Source organism: Cornus florida, unplaced genomic scaffold (assembly GCF_030987335.1).
Source record: "Cornus florida cultivar Cherokee Brave unplaced genomic scaffold, ASM3098733v1 CherokeeBrave_3.0.0_Hap2_Chr11, whole genome shotgun sequence".
NCBI classification, from domain to species: Eukaryota; Viridiplantae; Streptophyta; class Magnoliopsida; order Cornales; family Cornaceae; genus Cornus; species Cornus florida.
The window spans coordinates 44,965,225-44,988,870 of NW_026775581.1; the positions used below are offsets into that span (position 1 = coordinate 44,965,225).

Sequence of the window (23,646 nt, forward strand, 5' to 3'; positions counted from 1 at the left end):
TGAGTCACATAGAAAACTCAATTTTGAGGGGGGTTTCTTCTTTGTGTTTTTCCAGAAAATGCCATTTTGGCCCTCAAAAATCCATATTTGTCCGAAAAATCCTTGCTGCCAGGTTTTGCAGATTTTTAGTGCAAATGTACTTGGTACTATTCATCGACTTTTTTTTGAAAAGTGTGACGATTGATCCGAAACTTCCGGGGGCCTTGTGGGTGTATTTTGAGATTGCATTTTCAATTTAGGTAATTTAAAAACCTCCCGAAGCCCTTTGGGCAGCAGCTCGGAGAAATTTTTACCCCCTTGACCAGATTTTCTTGGGGGCATTCTGGGCATTTTACAATGCATTTTTTTTTGTTTCCGTCTACGGTCAGGGTAGGAAACTTGATTTTAGGGGGGGTTTCTTCTTTGAGTTTTTCCAGATTAGTCCGTTTAGATACCCGTTTTTACTCTCAGTTGCAGCAGTTGTGGGTTGACGACACTGTAGTTGTCACGGCCTTCGTCGGGCCGCCGCGACGTCGATTTTGTTTTTGACCTTTCTCCCTCATCCGGACTCCAAATCAAGTGAATTTTTTTTTAAAATTAATTAATTTTTCATTGTCTATCCAACGGTGTGCTCGGTTGCACCCAGATATTTCTGGATAATTACCAGTTTACCCCTTTTAGCTTTATTGCTCGTTTTTCTTTATTTTGTCGTTTCTCCTTCGTCCGGAATCCGAATAATAAAATTCTTGAGTCCATTATAATTAGTTTTTCATTGTCTTCCCAGTGGTTTGCTCTATAGCACTTGAATCCACTTTTTTGCAAAATGACTATTTTGCCCCTAGGTTCCTTTTTGTCCATTTTTGCAACGACACTTCCGCATTTGTTTTCCTTTGGGTTCCATGACCTCATTGAGGGTCACATTGGTGTCTTAGAGACGCATTATATCTCTAGAAACCATTGTTTCACCTTTCGCTTCCGCATTTCGGATCCGTTATCGGGTCATCTTTTGGTTATCACTGACGCACAGGGTTTACAAAACTTGGGCCGTCACATTTACTCGCATTGCCAAGCTTATTGATGGTGCTAGTAACCGGTGGCGTATCGAGGTGCTGCGACAATTTTTTTCTCCGGATGAGCTTCCACGTATATCTCAGATCTCTTTACATCATGGGCCTGATGTTCCAATTTGGAATAGTGATGCTTCAGGAAGGTTTTCGGTTAAGTCCGCTTACCAACTGGCTGTTTCTCTTTTTTATCCGAATTTGAGGACTGTAAGAAGGGAGAATGTACATAGGGTGGCTAGTAAGGTTTAAAGTCAGTTATGGCGTTTGGTTGTACTTTCTAAGGTTAAGCATTTTATTTGGAAGTGCTGTTATGTTGCTATCCCTACTGAGGCCGCGCTAGTTCGGCGAGGTTGCTTATCGGATCCATTGTGCCCGAGGTGTGGGTTGGAGGTCAAGGATATTATCGACATTTTTTTCCGGTGCGATCACTCTGTTCAGGTATGGAAGCTCTCTCCTCTTCGCTAGGATTTTTCTCAGCATTCTCCTTCTTCTTTTATTGGTTGGTGGGAGAGTCTGTCGAGAGATTCTTTGATTTCCAAGGAGAATAAAGAGGTAGCGGGAGGGTTGTCTGCTTTTTGTTTGTAGATGATTTGGAAGGCTAGAAATAAAGTGGTTTTTGAAAAGGAAGTTTGGGATCCTTTAGTGGTGGCTACTCTAGCTACGAATCGAATGTGGGAATTTCTGGATGTGCAACACAAGTGCCAGGAAATTGATTCTTCTATGAGTTGTCTTGGGTCCTCTAATAGATGGATACGCCCATCAGCTGGTCTGATTAAATGTAATATGGATGCTAGTTTTTCAAAATCATCTTTGCAAGGAGGTGGAGGGGCGGTTTTTTGGAGTTCTGATGGATCTGTTTGTCAAATAGTAATTTTTAAACCGGTCTCTTCATTGTCTGTGAGTGAAGTTGAGGCTTTTGCTTTGTCTTGCGCTGTGTTGTGGGCCAAAATGTTTAATTTTCAACATGTCTGCTTTGAGACGGATGCTAAAGTGTTGCTGGACGCTATTGTGGGTGTGCGATATGGTGATGGGGAGTACTTTCCTTTGGTGTCTGAGCTACGAAAGGAGCTGCATGCTTGTTCTTTGGTTTCTTTAGCTCATGTTTGAAGGGAGGGTAATAAGGTGGCGCATGCTCTTGCTAGTCTATCGAGGGGTGATATGGAGGAGGATTTGGTGCTTCGTTCGTTCCTAGAATTCATCTCTAGGCTTTTGGCAGTTGATGCGGTTAGTTGCGTATGAGGGTTGGCTTGTGTTTTTTTGTTGTTTTTGTGTGGTAGTTGCAAAAAAAAAAAAAAAAAAAAAAATTTATTATTGTTTCCATGATTACCTATCTATGGTGGTGTATGTGGGCCATGCAAACAAATTGGTTTCCTACACAGAAATATGGGACCCATTTGATTTGATTTCTTGAAAGGACTTCTTTGTTAGAAATAGCTAGTTCGAAACTTTATTTGATTACTGGAGTACTAGTGTTATTTTTTTTTTGAAAATAGTGTTTTGAAGACTGGATTAAAGAAAAGGAATCGAGCAATATTTTGTAATTTTTTTTTTTTATATAAAACTATTATTTTAATTCAAACTTTTTGAAAATTCTTCCCATAAAATTGAGTCAAGCAGACACATGTGAAACAAAAACCCTTGTGAATCACTAATCATAAACTCAAAAATAATAATTTTTATATATATATATATATATATATATATATATATGTGTGTGTGTGTGTGTGTGTGTGTGATGCATAGCCCACATGCCAAGAATGTTAAATTTATTGTATTTTTTTAAGAGATAATTCCTAAAAAAATGAAATTATGGAATCCTTAGGTCAAAATGATGAAGTCAGCTACACTTTTTTTAAAATGATAGAGTTTTTATCAAAGTCTGACCAAGATATGAAATTATACATTATCCTTTTATTCTTAAACTGTCCATAATTTTATTAAGGTATATATATTTATATTTATATATTATATTTCACAAAAGCACCACTTTCATTTCCAGCAATGCCGTCCTCGCTCCACTACCACAACCGTCGCCACAACACTCTTTCTCTCCTTTCTTCCCTATCTCTCCGACGTTGCTCTCTCCTTTTTGTTTTCCCTCTCTACGATTCTCTCTTCTCTCCACCATGGTCTCCAACCACTGTTGTTAAAGACCATAAATATATAAAACATATGCACACATATAAGCATAAATATGTATATATATTTTGTATAAGTAATAAAATTTAATTGATGTTATCTTCCTCAAAGACCCAATTGTGTCTGTATATATATAATATATGCAAACATTCATTTAATTGCATCAATTGATATCCAATATATTATTTCAATAACTTTTATATATATATATATATCCTTTGTATAAGTAATTGAATCGGTTTCTCTCACAATATAGTTGCACCTTTTGAGATTTATATAGACACACACATGCAACCACCGGAGCGGCGTGCGGACCTGCTTGTCCCATTGGGATCGGAGGAGGTAAAGTAGAGGCAACCGGAATCCACGAAACTCTTAACCGGCAACGCTAGTGACGAGAGGACAATCCGCCGGAGATGGGGAGAATTTTGAGGGACTGTTCATACCTTTAACTTTCTTAATGGTGTAATTATTTTTCCAAAAGAAAGAGGAAAGACAATTTGGTAATCAAGACACACCTTTATAAAATTTTATCTTATTAAAAAAGTTAACTTTGACGCCATTATTTTGGCATAAGGCATCATAATTCTATTTTTTTTTAGGAATTATCCCTTTTTAAAAAAGACACGATTGCCAAATTTATCATTTTTATTTAAAAAAAAAAAAAAAAAAATTCTCTCAAGAAGTACGGTTATATGACACGACATCTAACTCTCCTTACAAAGACAATTTGGTAATCAAGACACACCTTTATAAAAATATTTAAAATTCACCATCATAAAAAGTTGAATTCCCCAAATACAGCAAGTGTGTGTATATTATTAAGTTCCAAAACAATAATGGTTGATGTATTTGTAACTAAGTTTACCTATACGTAATTTTTTCTTTAAAAATTCACTCGTATTAATGAAATATAAAAATATTTAAAATTCACTATCATAAAAAGTTGAATTCCACGAATACAGCAAGTGTGTGTATATATATATACATACACACACACTTGCTGTATTCGTGGAATTCAACTTTTTATGATATATATATACACACACATTTGCTGTATTCGTGGAATTCAACTTTTTATGATAGTGAATTTTAAATATTTTTATATTTCATTAATACGAGTGAATTTTTAAAGGAAAAATTACGTATAGGTAAACTTAGTTACAAATACATATATATATTATGTGTAGCTACTAGCTAGTAGCCCAGTAGCTAGGAGCAGATATTGGGGAAGGGAATAGGATCTCTCCATTATAAGATATACTCTTTCCATTCTTTTTAAAAAAGAAAAAAAAAAATTACTTTTAAATTTTTGTCTGTCTCAAAATAAATGTTTATTTTCAAAAATCTTAAAAACTTTTTAAAAAGATGAGTTTTAGCATTACCATTTTAATCTTCTTGCATTGAACTTATGAAAAATAAATTATTCTATATATGTGGACTTATTATAAATAGATTTACTAATTCATTCACTACCAATGTACCAATATAATAAAAAAATATATTAAAAGTCATCTTCTTAAAAAGTTAGATTCCAAAAAAAAAATTATTTATTTATTTTATTTTATTTTTAGGGACGGATGAAGTATTTTTCAGTGGCACTGTATAGTGTTGGTTTTATTCGTAGTAATGTGGTTAAAAAAAAAAAAAATCGTAGTAATGATATTGCCTATGCTCTTAAAAAGTACAATACATGATACCGGCGAGAATTCAAGTCCATTTACAGATATATTTTAAAAACTGATGAGATTGATCAGAACACAGAGTTCATGAGATGACAAATTTTCATATAGTGAACAAGTTTTGAGATTTCATTAATAGCCTCATTTTATAAAAAATTTAATTTTTAACGTTGGAGATGGAACACAATATTGTATATCGATTTTCATGTGAAATCAAAACATAAACTAGGTCAATTATTGCTAGAGTAATTTGTTATAAGCAAAATTTACCATGAGAATGCTTTTACTTAGGGGTGTACAAAAGAACCATGGAACCGGAACCGTGAAAATCATAAACGGTTACGGTTCCTAAAACGAGGAACTATTTAGATTCGATTCGGTTCCGATTCTGGTCTCACGGTTCAGTTCAGGAACTGTACTGTAATATATATATATATATATATATATATATATATATATATATATATATATAATTATACTTGTGGGCTGTGGGCGACTGGGCCGTGACTGATAGTGCCAGCCTGTAAGTTTCAAAGTGAACACATCCACATATTCATTTCAGATTATCATATATTGGATAAAATTTTAAAAATTAAAATCACAAATGACAAAAGTCATGAACTCTCAAAACCTAAACCTAAGTTAGGTTCACCACTTTACCTAACCTCTCAAACTCACTTCACGGCTCCACCTCCCCTCCTCTCCTCTCAGCCTCTCGGCCCTCTCATTAGTCTCTATCTTCTCAGAAGTCTCTTCGGACTGGTCTCTATCTTCTCAGATCACAGACTCACGACTCTCGATTCTCCTCTCAACCTCTGATTTAATCTGAACCAGAACCGTTTCCGGTCCACTGCTCACGGTTCCGGTTCCATTTTTTAAGAACCGTTTAGACCGGTTCTGGTTCCGGTTTCAGCAGGGACCGCACCGAATCGAACCGTGTGCACCCCTATATTCATCATAAATTTTTGTCCTAAATTATTGAATAAAGAGCACGTTCTCACATCACAACCTCTTTAAATCTTACATTAACCTCTTTAAATCTTAAATTAACTTGTATCGAGAAAGAGTCCAAATCTTGTACAGTACAACATGCTGTAAAAAAATGTCAATATAAAACACTATTAATCACAAAAATTTATAGGAAAATAAATTATTAGTAACCAAAAAAAGTTGAAGACAAGCCAAACTCAATGGCTCATTGTTTCAAGTTTTTATGCTAACAAAAGAATAAAGACCACACGAAACTGCAATGCATCATATTCCAATAACATGACAGTTTGGGGATGACTATTCTGGTCGGGGGCTTTCTAGTCAATTTCTCCATGAATAAATATAGGATTTTGATGGTCTGTTTGCCAGCTCCACCTCCATTCCTTTCTTGGGACAGCTCATGATTTCACTGTCATTTTCTCTTTGAAGAAGTAAAACTGAGACAACCTTTTCATCCAAAATGCCCAAATAATCCTCAAATAAATATTATCCCTGGGCTTCTGGCTTATACAAGTGAAGGTCTAATATGCCAAAGTCCTTTAGCAACTTGAACCATGAATTTTATACCTATGGAATTCCTCAACAACTCTGATTGATAGATCTCTCTTCTACTTCTCTTGTGGAAACTGATGATATAATCTGCAACAACCATTTATGAAGCCAAATATCAACTCAATGTTCTTTATGCTCTTTGATGTAAATACAGCAGTTCAATCACACATATACATCGCTTGCAATCAAAGTTTCAGGGATATTATAGGAATAGCACCTATTAGTGACATGCACAAAAGACTTGGGTGGTATGGACACAAAAAACGCAGGCACGTTGATGCGCCAGTTAGAAAGGGAAGACATATTGTATAATAGAATACAATGGAGAAAGAGAATCCATGCAGTGGAACCCATTAATTTGGGAAAAAAAGGCATGGATGAGTATGATGAGAAAAAAAAAGACTCGGGCAGTAAGAGAATGTAGACACGTGGATACGCGGGTTAGAAAGGGAAAACATGGTGTACAATATAATAGAATGGAGAAAGAGAATGAATGTAGTGGACCCCATCCATTCATTTGGGAAAAAGGCAAGGATGATTATGATGATGATGATGATCTGGTCCTCATTATTCAAAATATTTCTCCATGTGGTGATAAGTACACAGCAACATTCTGTTTTGGATACAACTATTATAACTCCTACAAAAGACCCTGTTAATACTCCTTATGAAGAGATCAAATCAAACTTAAAAAGTCTACAACCCTAGTAGAAGAAAGATTGATTAACCAAGGCCATAGCTGCCAGATTAAACCAACATGAACTTCAATTTTAATGCTACACAGTCCTCAATGGTTCAAATAAAACAAATAGAGATGTAAAAGTTTTAGACATGGGCTTTTAGTTCCGAGTCTGGGTAAGCATATGTCTGGAATTCAGATTCATACATCCCACATTTTAGAATATTGGGACTTGAACAACTACTTTAAATAATTGACATGAAACTGGTATAAAATTAGTTGAACAAACAATGACAATTACTTCATTATTTTTATCCTAAATTGCATATTTAATTTTGTACATTAAGCTAATCATTTATTGGCCTACAAAGGACCTGCTGGTTTAAGCTGCTACAATTGGTTCTGGAAAATATACAAATGGACTACTCAACAGATGGCATAAAAATGGCAATTTAGGAGTGTCGCAAACCAATTCCAGACAACTACAAAAGTTTTGTTCCCTCATTTCGCCTCTATCTATAGGTAAGTATGAAAATACATAGAATTCAGCAGGGCAAATGATTATTCAGGTGTTTAATAAACAATCAAAGGAACTGCTTTAACTATGTTATAGAACTTAAATGTCTATCTACGACCTTCCTGAATTTGCTTTTTGTAATGACTTCTACCTTCTTTTATCTAACACAAAAGCAACAACCGGTGTAATACACAATAACCTAACTTTGGAGAGATCCATTAAGCATCGAGTTCTTGCTTGAAGCCAAACTATTAATAACATCATTATCCCTTACTCATAACTATGTGAACGATTCTTATCCCAACATGAGACGATATTGGACCTCAAATGTGCTGCTAGGAAACACCATTCTCAGAGGTATATCAAACACATCACTAGACTCGGGGTGTTTTTCCCTTCATACGCAATCATTAATACCGAGATTACCAAAAAGCCCAGAGAAGTAGGGAAGTCTTTATATATATTTCAAATGCAACAGCAAAATTTCTGGACAAAATTTTGATTCCTACTATCATATGGTTTTAGGTGTTCAGTCAGAACAAGATTGTTCATTGTATTTCAACCATTTTCCTTGCATATCCTAGCTCACTACAATTCGCGCCTAGTTGTTAAATATTACAGACGTTGGCAAAGGTTTCACAACATTTGTCAAGAAAGAAAAATTGTGTTGCACAAAAAATTATTGTTCCGAAAGAATAATAGTTAAGATGATAAAAATAGAACAGAGAACTCATCCTACGTGTTGAAATTTTGTATTGCTTATGAGGTTACTCCAGCAAGCAAGCTCTAAGTATAACAAAAGAATTTTGCACCTGTGTTCTTAAATGCAGTACAAAGGCAGTACAATAAACAAAACTAACTTAACTTTGAATTATCATCAAATTGAAATCTGCATTATCAATAAAAATCAAATTACCTACAGATTATCACTCATGGAAAAGTGTTAACTAGCTAGCTTTGTGTTCCACCACTCTTGCGCACTGAATGCTGCCGAATATCATACTCGTCTACATACTTCAACGGCGTAACACTTTCGTTCCTGGACCTCTTGATCTTGGGGCTCAACAGGCCTCTATGCCTAAACCCATATAGTTGAAGCACCTGGTTATCGGCAAAATTGAATGCCCTTTCCATACTGCTCAAGCACCTCTCAACCGGGTAATCCCCGTAGCTCCCACAAGGCTTGCAACCCACAAAATGGGTCACGAACGGCCACCTCTCATCTCCCAATCCGGGATGATACTTCTCAATCATCTCTTCGTACCGATCAACCAATCCAGCCCAGTACCCATGTAAGTAATAAGAATTCTCAACAAACACATTCTTCATCCACACATCCTTCTGCGAAATCAACAAGTATATCAATGCTGACTGATCATCAGCTTCGAAAGCTGGCCTGCCCTTCAAATACGCCGTCAAAATCTTCCCGGCCTCATCACGAATCGGACCCTTTGGGCCCATTGGCGCCCACACATCAAGCAAATCCAAAGCCCACTGGCAATTCCTAAACAGAAAACTCCCAGTATTCAATGCAATCCATGACTTCTGATCGAACAACAAATCGGGGTATCCATGAATAACCAAGTTATGATCCTTGTACTTGGAAAGGGGAAGCTCGAAAACCATATCTGTAAACAAAGCATCACTGTCCATCCACCAAATCCACTCCACTTCGGGATGGGACAGCATTAGCTTCCGAATCAAAGGCAATTTCGCCCAATACCCAGCAAGTTCTTTATCCAAATGAGCCATATTATACACAATTTCAATCCCATGTAACCTACAATAATCAATTTTGTTCTTGACTACTTTCAACAAATAATGATCCCCAATTGCGTTGTCACAAGGGTTTGGGGGAGACCCAGTAACGAGCAAGATTCGAGCTTTACCGTTCACATGATTTGGGAATTCAGGGTTGCGATCGAGCCAGATCTTTCGCTCTTCGTCCCAATTTTTGATCTTCGGTCCCAGAGTGTAGGTGATGTTAGGGTTGATCTCCAATTCAGCAACGCCATCCGGGTCGTCGGGGTCCTTGTCGGACCGGATCTCGGCGATGATCCGTTTGGTCTCTTCGATTAGGTGTTGGTTGATGGCGTCAGCGTCGGAGCTGCTGAGGTTGAGGCCGATGGTGCCGCGGAGGACGAGAATGGTGACGACGCCGCAGAGGAGTGTGATCTTGATGTTGTTGAAGGTCCGGCTGATCTGGCGGCCGCGAGGCAGGAAGGAGTTCCGGCCGCCGACGCCGGCGCCAACTCTGCCCCCGTTGGCGGTGGTGGTTGGAAGTCCTCCACCTCGCTTCTGAGTGGTTAAATTTTCTTGACCCATTATGCTCTTCTACACCCAATTTTCCTCTCTGTAATATAAAACACACACATACACACCCTCACTCTCTCTATAAATTGTTAGGAGAGAGAAAATGGGGGGACATGTAAAACCCTAGCTGTGAAGGAGTTGTCATGGGCAATTGTATCCGACTGATGTTTTGATTGGCTTAGTAGAGAGAGAGAGATTTGATGAGAGAGAGAAGGGCAGCTACCGACTGATTTGGGGGAGGTTTGTTAATGTTAACGTTAAAAGGAGTGTGAGACAGTGCGTGTGTGTGTGTGAGAGAGAGAGGGTCCTCCCGCTGTTTACGGGAATTTTCTCATGCACGGCTGTCTTTTAACGCGTTAATCAATCTGAGGTTTCTTCCATTTTCACATATTATATACTCTCACATGGAGTATTATAAACTCCAATCTCGTCAATAAATTTGGTGGTTTTCATAATCCAATAAAAAAACATGATGTCTTTAAAAACGTTTTTTAACTAAAAATTTAAAATTTTAATTTTAAAAATATTTTTAATAGTGTTTAACACGTGTTTGAACAGTTGAACAGTATTAGCATATTCGAGAAGTAATAGTACTTTTGGTTAGATTGAAATCAACGTGAAGAGTAAAAATAAATGAAAAAATAGTTTTTTTAAAAAAATTATTTGGTTAGTATAAAAAAATTTCAAGAAAAAGGTAAGACATTCATTGTTTAGCGTGAAAGTGAATTGGAAATATTATGATTTATTGTTCATATTTTTATTAAATATAACAATAAGTATAAATGAATTTTAGATATTCTTTTTCTTTCTTTTTTGTAAAAAAAAAATTTGTGGGAAAGTTAGATGGTCATGAAAAGTTACTTTCCTATCTTGGTTTTCAAATTCTTAAAAAGTTTAAAAAAAATTAAAAAATAATATTTCAGCAACCAGACCTAAACAAAATTATTTACAAGTCCATAAATGATGAGTCATCAATTTTGAAACTTAACTACTAATAAGTGATCATATGAAGATAATTTGATTAAAATACTTGCTCATTACACATTCTAAAAATAATTTTTAGATGACAAAAATATTATTTGGATTCATCCTCCTCTTGCTCTTTTTTCCTTTTTAGTTTGCAGCCTTCCAATTAAAAAATTAGAGTTTCTTCAATAACATTATCTTTTAAAATTAGGGTTTCTTCAATAAAATTATCTTTTTTTTTAACTGCGCTCTTAATATTTCCATATAGGTGTGTATAGTATATATATATATATAGTAAAAATATAAACAAGTTATATATAAACAACAAACTTGTATAAATATTTACTTAAAAAATACTTGTGTGAATCGTGTAACAAAACAAGAAAAACAAGAAAATCAAATTAAAAAAAACTTCCTTAAATTGATTCTGAATAAAAAAGGAAAAAAAGAAAAAAGAAAAGGTAAAAGGTAAAAACCCATTAGTTATAAAAAGAAATGAACAATGCTTGGATCCATTCTCCAACCTGCTAATGACTCAATAAAATTGTGATAAGTGTTAAAATTAAATATATAATTAAATTAAGTATTACCTAATTTTTACTTTTGCACATGTGTTTTATATCCTAACTTTTATTTTTGGACACTTGGTTTAGATTTATTGAACTACATCATTCAACTTGAGTTAAACCCAAACTTTGTTCAAAAGAAATATATATATAAACAAAGAACATGTTTTAGTTTCCTCAAAATCTATCTTGTGTGAATGGATTCTTTACTCTGTTTTTTATTTTCTTCTTCTTCTTTTTTATGCATACATAAGAGAATGAAAAGTTTAAAAAGGGTATTTTTGTCTTAAAAAATAATTATTGGAAATAAGTCGTTGATGAGGTTAAAAGTGACCATAACAATAGCTACTGCAAAAGGACAGCTTGAGGCGACAGTCCTATGGCATTCCTCGTTATTATAATAAGGATATTTAGATAATAAATTATTAAATAGTCACTTGTTAACCATCATTACGTTTGAAAGTTGATAATCATCCATTTTTTCTTGACTCTAGACTTGTAATTTTGTTTAGAATTTGTTACCAAAATCTAATTTTTTCTAAAAAAATTTCATTTATTTTTCATTCTAATTATTTCTATCTAACCAAAAATAAGAAAAATATTCGGGCTTCCTAAGTAGTTTAAGAGACACATGTCTTTTTTTTTTCTTCATGTGAGTTTAAAATATCGTCGTGACGTTGTCATATTTGATATCATCATCTTCTACTCGCATAACTGTAGTCGAATTTGTAAAAATTTATTTCCAAACCGTTTCTAAACTGAATGGTTCATCTAGAGCATACTCGCCTAAATATATTGTACGATTTTTGTTCCATTATTTGATGAAGTAGTTGGATTTCAATTCTTAAAATTAAAAAAATTATTGATAATAGTTAGATGATTTAATTTAAACCTACGAATATCTTCATATTCTTAAGAGTAATGATAGAGATTGATTGATTTTATGTGAATAGAAACTCATCATTACTTCACGGATATTAATGACATCAATCTTCACTCATATAAATTAGTCAGAATTGTCCAACTTTTAGACTTCATATCATTATCTCATTCTTAATGATTAGTTTGGTTTTATCGGAAGGAAGGAAAGAAGAGAGTTGAAAGAAAGATAAAGAGTAAAGAAAAAACTCCTTGTTTGATAGAGAAGGGACAAAAATAGAAGGAAAAAGAGGATGGTTGAGCACGTTGTTACTTTACAATTTTTCATTCCTCCAAGTTTAAACAGAAGAGAAGTAATGTTGTCACACAGATTTTAAATTATAATACTACCCTTCTATAATTACCAAATAAAGTTAATATTCATGCAGGGTCTCATATCCCTCGTTTAAACCCTAATTAAACTTTATTTAGTAAATAGGAAGTCAGTTTAGACTTGGAAGTTGGAAACAAGGCCAGTTCATATTAATTTATTTTTCCTTTTTTCTTAATGAAGAAAAATTATTATACGGAGTACTTAACACAAAAAAAAAAATCAAAAACAATAGACAATCAACATTAGCATGAACCAATTATAACAAAGTAAATGTCTTACCAATTCCCTTATCTTCCATCCAATCATATCATACACAAAAAGAGTTTTTGCTTAATTTACTTACACATCTGTAACACATTTTTCATCACCCCCTCAACATATCTGCACAAACTAACACATAATAGTTCTCATTTTTTTATTAGCCGAACATCACTTACACTACAAAAAAAAAAAAAAAAAAAAATCAACAACTAATGTACAACAACAACACAAACATATTGACAATTAAACTAATACAAATGGTAAACCACACCCGTCCAAAAACCTACCGGCCAATGGAACATTGTATCATATTACACTAGTGTGTTTTTCGGTAAAGTTTACAAGAAATTTAAGTAAGAAATTCAAGTCTCAAAACAAAGTTATATTCGAGATTTTACGTTTTTTCAAATCAAATAAGTTGAATAGATTCATAGCTCTAGTTATTATGTACGAAAAATTCTACATGAACAGAGAAAAAAAAAAATTGTGTAAGGGAAGTAGTTGAGTCCATCTCTTTCTATTATTAATTTTATTTTATTTTATTTTTTATTATTATTTTTTAAATCATTCTCATCGTCATAAGGTTAGACAAGTCTGATTAGTTTGATGGGTGGGAGGGCGTGGGTCCGACCACTCACATAAGGAGTCAAGCTCTCAATATATATATATATATATTTATTTATTTATTATTTTTTTACTATTATTTGGAAGTTAAAGAAATTACACACATTCTATTTCCACCGAGGTTCGAACCTCCGACCTCCTCTTTGGAGGGAAGGGGTGATACCGCTGAGCTATTTGGTCATTTGATATAGTTTAATATGTTATTATAATACATTTGTTTAAATTGATTTATACGGAGTATAAAATTTGAATAGAGTATCCATTAAATCAAAAATAAATAAAAGTTAGTTGGAAGAAAAAAAAAAAAAAAAAAAAACAAGAGGAGAAGAAAGTGCCTATTTCTTTAAACGGGGCCTTAGACCATTGCCTAAGTAAGGATTGAGACACCTTGAGTGTATTTTTTTTAAAAAAATACGTTATTTGTACTGCCCTGGAATCTTAGGGAAATTCATGCTAGAATAAAAAAAAATTTAGGAAATTCACTCAAAGAATCACCAAGTTAGAGAAACCCTACCTTCAATAATCTTGATGGTGATGGAAATGGACATGATATAAATGATATCAAAGAAGATAATCGCTAAAATAATATTAAGCAATTTAATCCTCCATATCCACTAACGGCATGCAATTTAAATTGCTAAAATAATATTAAGCAATTTAATCCAGTCCACTATCCTCTCTCGGCGTCATACTAATGAGTACCTAAACCAGCACGAAATCTTCCTTCCGTCTTGGTGAAAACTTCTGGAATGTCCAAGAAGATGTTCAGCAATTCCAGCACCTCTGATAAATCATCGTGGCGTTAAAATATATCAAACTAATCGTACTAGATTATTTGACTTGTAGCGATGGTTTAACTATCCCATCCCAAATAACATACCACAATGAAGCATGTCCAGGTAAAATAGATGGCTAGAATTATGTATTTCTACCAAATCCTATAACCACATGCTCACAAATCTAGCGTAAATAGCGCTATTACTCCAAAACAGTAGTTGACTGATCACGCACTTGTATTCCCAACTAAACCACATACCAAATCATAAATAATTAACGAAAATAAAACACGTATTACAAAACACAATAACATGAAACATAATATTTCTTAAGACATCGTTCTTTCTAGAAAAGAAAACCTCCTCTGAAATCAACTTGAAAAAAAAAATTTACAAAATTTCATTTTATAGTTCCGTAGGTAATCATCCAATCTCGAAACATATCCTTTAAACATAGCTGAAAAACAACATTCATTTGCCTAAGCAAATATCAAGGACTTAACGCTTTGCCTCCTTATACGCGGAATGCAAACAATAAAACGTGGCTTTATAAAGCAACTTAGAACATCACAACATAATCCCCATACTCTCCTGAACGTGATATAAAATCATGTATTTCGTTTTGATAAGCACTCCATCAAATCCCCAAACTTCTGAAGAGTACTTTTTTTTTTTTTTTTTTTTTTTTTTTTTTCTACCTCCTTTAGAGATGATACGAAAGTTTAACTATATGTAGATTGATCAACCCCAAATTCTACTAATCTTATTCGCTATACTAGCAAATAAGATCATCCTCGATCGATCATTCATCTTTCATATTTAGTATCCTCTTTCTTGGATACGCTGAAATCTCCTCCAATAGGATCCTCTTCGAACTCCTACTCCTCCCTTGTCTCCTTTTTGAGAACAACTAAAGTCGTGTTGGCCCCGATATGTGGTGACCTATCACGTACCCCTAAATCCTTCCTTGGCTTATACTTTTAAAAGTAATGCCAACCCCGAAACTAAACATTCGATCACAAGTTCTGCTTCTGGCAAAAAACTCGATAATGTACTCCTTTACTCTTTTGGGTCTCTATTGTTTTCGCCTTGGACCCCATCATTTTCCTAGTGTCAACCATTATGTGACTACAGAATATAATTGACATCAGCTCCTCCTAACAAACCGTAGATAGAGAGTACTACGAATCCTAATATGGGTTCTAAGTTTTAAGAGACACAACGCAGAAGTCATATAACGAAAGACACTCCTAAGGACACTTGAACCTGGAGTGCTCTGATACCAACTGTGATACCCTCGGATTTCCAGATGCAGGTTGGCCAGGCCCACGCCCGAATACCCGAGGATATCAAAACGAATCTGCAATAATCGAACACATAATACAAGTATGATGAAAAGGAATAAATAAAATTGCTAAAAGAAAACTAAAACGATAATCCATTAACGAAAACCTCAGAATAAATTTTTAATAAATAAGAAAATATTCTAGTACATTCAATCATCCATTACTAATACAACTCGAGAATCCATCTAGTGGACTCCTAATAAACAATCCAACTGAAGATGAACTGAATCAACAAGGAAATCCAAAACTAAATAAAATAGAAGTCCTACGTCGTCGGAAGGGTGAATGACTGTTTCTGCTCAGCCCGAACAAGCTCTAAGACTGGAACCGTCCGATACCTGAAAAATGATAATGGGTCAGGCCCACGAACAAGTTCTATTCTAATTGCAATTCAAACAGAGACCCGATACGCAGATACATCCTAAATATCTCAACAATATCTATCTAGTCCATACATATATATATCTACACTAAGGGACTCTCACTGGACAACAAAAGGGATCTTAACCTGAATAGAAGGCAACATGCAAAACGCACCAGAAGTGGGCATGAGTACCTAGACCTAACAGGGTACACCTCAACCATCATAGCCAATTATACATCCCAATGCATATACGCTCCCTAACCATCGATTTTGAGACTCAAGCTTAAATCATGGTACCATAGTCATATATTTAAAGTTCATCCAAAACCAGAGTATGTCATTCAATTGTTCATTGATCTGACATAAGTAACAACTGATCCAGTTAGTCACTCAGCTTATTCAGTTGATCTGACCTAAACACAAATAACAAATAATCCAGTTAGTCACTCAACTTACTCAGTTGATCTGACTTAAATACAAAGAGCAAGTGATCTAGTTAGTCACTCAACTTTATTCAGCTGATCTAACTTAAATATAAGTAGGATGTAATTTTGTAATCCATTCCCTTATTCCAGAGTAGGTAGGATTTAGTATTTTGAACTAATCCGTCCCTAGTATGCCACCGTCCCATACCGGTGCATACAATCCACATACTCCCTTAATTGATAAATAGATATAAATATTTCATCAATTAAAATCCCAAGCTTATGCATAGTAAAATTTTGATATATAAATAATCATATTATGCATCCAATTCAAAACTTAGAAATTATGTCACAGCTATTTAAATTGTTAAAATAATATTAAGCAATTTAATACTCCATATCCACTAACGGCAAGCAAACATATCTAAACCTCCATACTGTTCAAATCAACAGCATACAGATTAAGATTATGCATCACGGGATCCTAACATGTCATGAAAAATAATTTAGAATCCCATTTACCAACCCAAAACAGTCCTGAAATTTAAAAAAAAAAAAAATCAAAATTGTGCTTTAAAAAAAATTCCGTAAATTATTATGCAAGAGAGCTTGCTCTCAAAAATGAGAAAGCAAGCTCCCACACAAGGGAGCCGGCTCCGTAGGTTAGGAAGCCGGCTCTGTGACCTAGGGAGCCAACTCCCTAGTTCCATGGAGCCGGCTCTCTCTCTCATAGAGAGCCGTGGTCAAAAATCTTAAGGAGCCGGCTCTGTCCCAGCTTCCTGTCATCGTCCTCGTCTCCGATGATGCTATACACACTCTGTAATGTCTTATTTAGGTTTCCAAAAGTCCGTCTATGTCCTAAAACTTTCTTAGAAAATTTTAAATCAAAGTATGCATCTTTACAAGATTTAAAGTAGAATATGAAACAATTTGTCCAGTAAATCAAATCCAATTAATCAACGCATAAATTACCGTTTAAAAGCTAAATTAACATGCATACTAAATCACTTTTAATATCCGTTTAGTTCTTGGAGACTACCTAGGCATGCACAGAACACAAATCAAAGGAAAAGAACAAGAATAAAACTTGCCTCTAGGTTTCGAATTGAAACCTTTAACCGTCCTCTGTCTAGACTTTCCGGCGACCTCTGATTGTCGTCAACTCCTTTGTTGCCCTAGGTTCAACCCACGAGCAAGCGTCCAATATCCCTCCTCGGTTCAGCCCTTGTTCTTGGCCAAACCCTAACTCGTTTTCTCTCTTTTCTCTCAAACCTCACTGTTCGTAAATAGGGTTTGTGTTTTAAGCCCTAAGCAGACATAATACGATATATATATATATATATATATATATAAACAAAATAGTTTTAAGCTAATTCTATTCATATGAGGAGTCGGCAAGGCCAACACAGAAATAAAATATAAAATACATATATGTATATAAGTGGGTAATTTTAATGAATATATCTAAAACTCTAAAACTTGATATTTCAAATATATATAAAAAAAATATATAATGAGGCAAATTTAATTATTAACAATTACTAATAATTAAACTAACTTAAAATACATATATACCCATATATACATGTATATCGATCCATGGGTAAAAACTGTACCCATTTACACTATCTAAATAGTCTATTGATCATATCCAAGTCCAACTCCGTTTTAAAAAATAAAAATAATATAAACATGTACTTTCAATTAAACAAGTAAAACAATTTAAATAATTACAAAATAATTTCAATTTAAAACAAATAAACCAAACTAAACAATTACACAAAGAAACAATTAAATAATTAATATTAATTAAACACATACCATCAAACCACATAACCACATAGCCACATAAACAACCAAAAATGCACAAGAAATAAATTTTAAATTCCAATTATATCCTTTTGAAAACTAGGGGTATTACAGTAAACCCCTCTACCCTTTTCCAGTAATCAATTTGACTAAGCCCTAAGATAGTGGCAATACGTTTAACTCTAAGTTTGACTTTTCAAACCAACAGTCAAATTAACCCACTAACATCACCATTGTGCATAGAAGGTCCAAAAACCTTAAAAAGCATTGTAATTTTGCCCGCCTTCCATTCCTAGCCCACCTTTGACCAAAATCGTTCGATAAGGGTCAAACGATTAACTCGAATATTATAGTACTGGCTATGTTCCAACCTAAACCCTCCTTTGACCAAAATTTCACTCCCATGGGCAAAAACTGTCAATTCGCATTTGTGCGGAGTTATTTAGACCTCACTAGGGGACAAAATAGATGACATTACATGTATGACATCACCTAAGGTAAAAATCCCAAAAAAGATAATTAAAAAAAATTTTAAAAATGTCAAAATTGCAAATTCAAAAAATTTAGGGGCAAAGTGGTAATTTACAAGAGTGTCGCGCCTTGAGGTGCGGTACCACCCTCCTTTTATATGAAATCCAAGGAGGGAACTCCATCTTATTTTCACTTTTCAGAATTGATTTATAGTCATTGATCATTTCTTGCTCTCTAAGAATTTAAAAATTGCCATCTTCTTTTCTATAAATAAGAGGTCATATCTTCCATTTTTCAACACACACAACCCCTCTATAAGGAGACTCCCTCTCTAGAAGTTCTCCATGTCTCCCTAAAACTCTCTCTCTACCATACATACATATATTCATATATACACACATAAATACACATTATTCTCTATACTTTTTTACACACGCTACTACACATTCCTACGCTTTTTCTTCTTCTCTCTCTACTCTTGTAGAAAGGAGCCAAAAATCCCTTCTAAGCTTACTTCCTACATGATGAATAAGACGGCTTGAAGAAAAAAGGAAGAAATCTCTACAAAGGAAGCATCAAAGCAAAAATGTGTAGAAAAAGAGGTTTTCTAAACTTACTTCTTTCATTTCTATACTTTTAGCTCTTCATTTTATTTTTATTTTTATTTTTTTTCATTTCATTGCTTAAGATTGCATGTTAAAGCCCTCATCTCTATAGATGAGGTGAATGGATGTGTGGTGGCCGGTTTTCGAAAGCCACACATTTAGAAACCAAAACCATAGAGATGAGCATCCTTGACCACCCTTTGTGTTAAACCCAGTAGTATTTCGGTAGGTTTATTTTTCTTGCAAATCTTTTGCTGTTTTGATGGTTGTGTTCTCATTCATCCATTTTTGCATTAAATTTGTCACACACGTGCCAATATGTTTATTTCGATGGAATGATATTCTTATCAAACCATTGAAATAACGAGCATTCTACACACAAAACATGGTTCTCGTGAGATCTCTACGATCTTTTGGAAGTTAACCAAAGTAATTTTTCTCACAGGATGTACTGGTAGCTTTTTTTTTTTTTTTTTTTGAACCATCACCATATTGCATTCTGCACAAAAGACACCCCTTTTAACTCAAAAATCATCATTTTGGTTGTTCCCGATATTTCCCTCTCAAAAACTGACATTCCAGTCATTTTTTACCATTTCGTCCTTAAAAAATCGACGTCGTAGCAAAATGGTTATTTTTCTTTAAAAGTGGTCATCTTTGTCAAATCTAACACTTTGAAACCCGTTCTTAACAAAACGGTCATTATCGTCACTCTTGACGTATTAAAACCCATTTTTTACTAAAACAGTCATTTTAGGACATTAAATACCGTTTTCACTGAAACAGTCATTTTCGACACTTCAAAACCCATCAAAATTATCATTTTCGCCTCTTTTGGCACCAAAAACATATTTTTCATCAAAATGGTCATTTTGGTCACTTTTAGTGTCAAAAGCACTTTTTTAGTAAAGTAACCATTTTCATAACATTTTGGTCACCAAAAACCACTTCTCTTTGAAGTGTTCATTTTTAAGTATTAGAAAACTACTTATAGGAAAAATGACTATTTTCAAGCCCAAAATCCACTTCATTTCCTCTAATTCCAAAAATGACAATTCCAAAAACGCAATTTCAATCCAAATCCAAATAATCATTAACTAATCAATGCATTTTTTTGAATATCATAATCATATTGCATTCACATTCTAAGAACACATAAGTTCTTAAAATCACCCTTCATTTGAAGGTACTTAGTGAGGAATATAATCGTTGTCAATTAACAACTTCTTTGGCATTACAATGTCTAGGAAAACTTTGTCAAACATCATACGTGCCAAAGGATTACGGGTTTTAAGTGGGACCGATGTGACCCCTCCATTAATAAATGAAGATTTTGAACCTCAAAATATCAAAGAGTGTCGACGTAGAAATGATTGGTCAAAATAAAAAGAAACAATACAATTAAGCTGAATTAAATTTATTGACCAAATGTGAAGTATTTGGACCTGTAGTCCAGACAATTGTGCAGCTTGTGGGTACTGTAATACCCCTAATTTTAAAAGGATAGTCTCGGTATTTATTTATTTGTTTTAATTGTATTTTTTAATTATTTAATTAATTATTTGACTAATTGCTTATGTGTTTAATTGAATTAGGTATTACTTGATTATTTGATTATGTGTCTATGTATTATTTGTATTTGTCTATGTGTTAATTGTTTAATTAGATTATGTGCTTAAATGGTGTTTTGATTAATTGTAAATTAAATGTTTTCTTTTCTTTTATTATTTTATTTTATTTTTCTTTTATGGTTATGGTTAGTAGTAATGGGCCAACCAATTGGGTCCCATGGACTACTTGGATATGAGGTTGGATATGTATGGATTATTACCCATGGATAATGTATGTATATATATTATATACATATATAAAAAGGAAAGTAATTTATTAATTATTTTTATGGTAATTTGGGTAGTAATATTTAATCTGATGTATATGTTTATTTAAATAATAAAAATATACATAGATTTGATACGTGTTATGTTTTAAGTTACTTTATAATATTATGGTAACTTAAATATTATTGGATAATCCATTAATAAATAATGGAATGTGTATAATTTATTTATTTAATAAACATATACATAAATTATATACTTAACATATTTTGCTTACCTTTTTAATATTTTTATTTATTTATTTTTTTTTAGTTGACTTGGATTGGGAAAAGGGTTAGGGTTATTTTATTTAACCTATAAATATATAGCTATAGATTGTAAAAAGGGGTTAGAAATATTCATGTGATATATACTAGAGAGATAGTGTTAGAGAGGGAAGGAGGAAAAGGAAAGAATGAGGAGAAAAATCCTGTAGAGAGAAGATCAAGGAAGAAGAAGTTTAACTTTCGATCCGAAAGTTTAAGGCAAGTTCTTCTTCTATCTCTTTCCCTTTGATTCGTGTTTCTGTACATGCCTAAGAAATTCCAGAATTTATTAAACACATAAAATTAAATAATTATGCATGTTTAATTGGGTTAGAACATATGTTTTATGAAATTGGTTCATATCTGTTATTGTGTTATGAATTGATAAAATGCATGATTTTGATTTGATTTCTTATGTGAATTTTTACATGTTTAAATTATGTATTTTTCATATCTGTGGAATGATGGAACGTAGAAACATGCCTAGGATTCCTGAACATTAAATAGGGACTAGGTTTGGGTTTTAATAAATTTAAATAGACTCAATCATAATGATGCTTGCTATTTGAATGTTTTAAACAAACGAATGGATTTAATCTTTTAAAATATTTTAGCAATTGAGATTAAATGTGTAGGATGAATTGGATATAGAGAATCCTTATTTAACGGTATAATAAAATATCATTATGTATAAGATTCAGTTTGTGTAGGACATATGATATAGGAAGTTTAAAGAAATAATAAGTCATTCATATTATGTGATAACTTGATATCATATTTATCATAGTTATTTATGGAATGTTTGATGTATTTCCTTAATTGTTACATCAATTGTTGGATTGTGTGGTTTAATGCACCGGTATGGGACGGTGGCATTCTAGGGATGGATTAACTTATCAGTTAAGTCCTACCTATTTTATATAAGGGAATGGATTAACTAAAATGTTAAGTCCTACTTATATTTAAGTCAGGTCAGCTGAACAAGTTGAATGACTTATGGAGGATTAATTTATTATATAAGGGAATAGATTAACTAAAATGTTAAGTCCTACTTATATTAAAGTCAGGTCAGCTGAACAAGTTGAATGACTTATGGAGGATTAATTTATACTGGATAGGATAGTTACTAGATTATATATATATAAGTATGGTGCCATGATATGAGATTGAGTCTCAGGATCAATGGTTAGGGCGCGTATATCGCCAGGGATGTGTAGCTAGATATAGTGTAGTTGTGTACCCTGGTAGGCCTAGGTACTCATGCCCACTATATGTGCGTTTTGCATGTTGCCTACTATTCAGGTTGAGACAACCCTATAGTCTAGTGAGATTCCTTTAGTGTGTATATATATATATACGGACTACTAGTTACGGTTGGATTGACTAGGATGTATACTTGTATCGGATCTCTGCTTGGACTGTAGTAGAGTAGAACTTGTTTGTGGGCCTGACCCACCATTATTTTTCAGGTGTTCGTCACGAGTAGAGTTGTTCGTGCTGAGCGGGGATCAGTCCACTTCATTCTTCCGATGCTACATAGGAGTTCCTTTATGATTCAGTTTCCTGTTTTAGATTACTGTTATTTGTTTAGTTTGGATTTTCTAGGGGTCCACATAGTATGGATTCCCGAGTTGTATTTTGGAGGATCAGTTGTATCAGAAGAGTTTATTAATTAATGGAAATATATTATGAGATTTATTATTAGATTATCATTTTAGTTTCTTGTCAGCATTTTATTTATTCTTTTTTATTCTTTTGTACTCTGTGTTCGTTTATTATCAATTTGTTTTGATATCCTCGGGTATTCGGGCGTGGGCCTGGCCAACCCGCATTCGGAAATTCGGGGGTATTACAGGTACAAATGGGTATTTGTATGAAAATGAAATGAAAAAAATGAGATTGTGAGATACAAAGCTCGACTTGTGGTATAAGGTTTTTTTTGCAGACACCTAGTATTGATTATGTGGAGACATATTCTCCTGTAATGGATGCAATCACATTTCGTTTCTTGATCAGTTTGACAATCTCAGAAGGACTAGATCTGTGTCTAATGGACGTGATTACAATATATTTATATAGATCACTAGATAGTGATATTTACATAAAAATCGCTGAAGGATTTA

The 23,646-nt window shown here is 33.7% G+C and overlaps 1 protein-coding gene across 2 annotated transcripts; it reads right to left on the reverse strand.

Annotated features, from left to right (window-relative positions):
- Positions 1 to 5,998: 5,998 nt before the first annotated feature.
- On the reverse strand, positions 5,999 to 10,268 carry LOC132283074 (probable xyloglucan 6-xylosyltransferase 5). 2 transcript variants are annotated; one of them, XM_059784958.1, is made up of 2 exons: positions 8,523 to 10,268; positions 5,999 to 6,493 (listed from the first exon to the last, which is right to left on the reverse strand). In XM_059784958.1, exon 1 carries the CDS (start codon positions 9,925 to 9,927, stop codon positions 8,554 to 8,556), a length of 1,374 nt encoding a protein of 457 aa, XP_059640941.1. In that variant the 5' UTR covers positions 9,928 to 10,268; the 3' UTR covers positions 5,999 to 6,493; positions 8,523 to 8,553. The 2 variants fall into 2 exon arrangements, with proteins under 2 accessions (XP_059640941.1, XP_059640940.1); XM_059784957.1 differs by having other exon boundaries at positions 8,519 to 10,268.
- Positions 10,269 to 23,646: the final 13,378 nt, after the last annotated feature.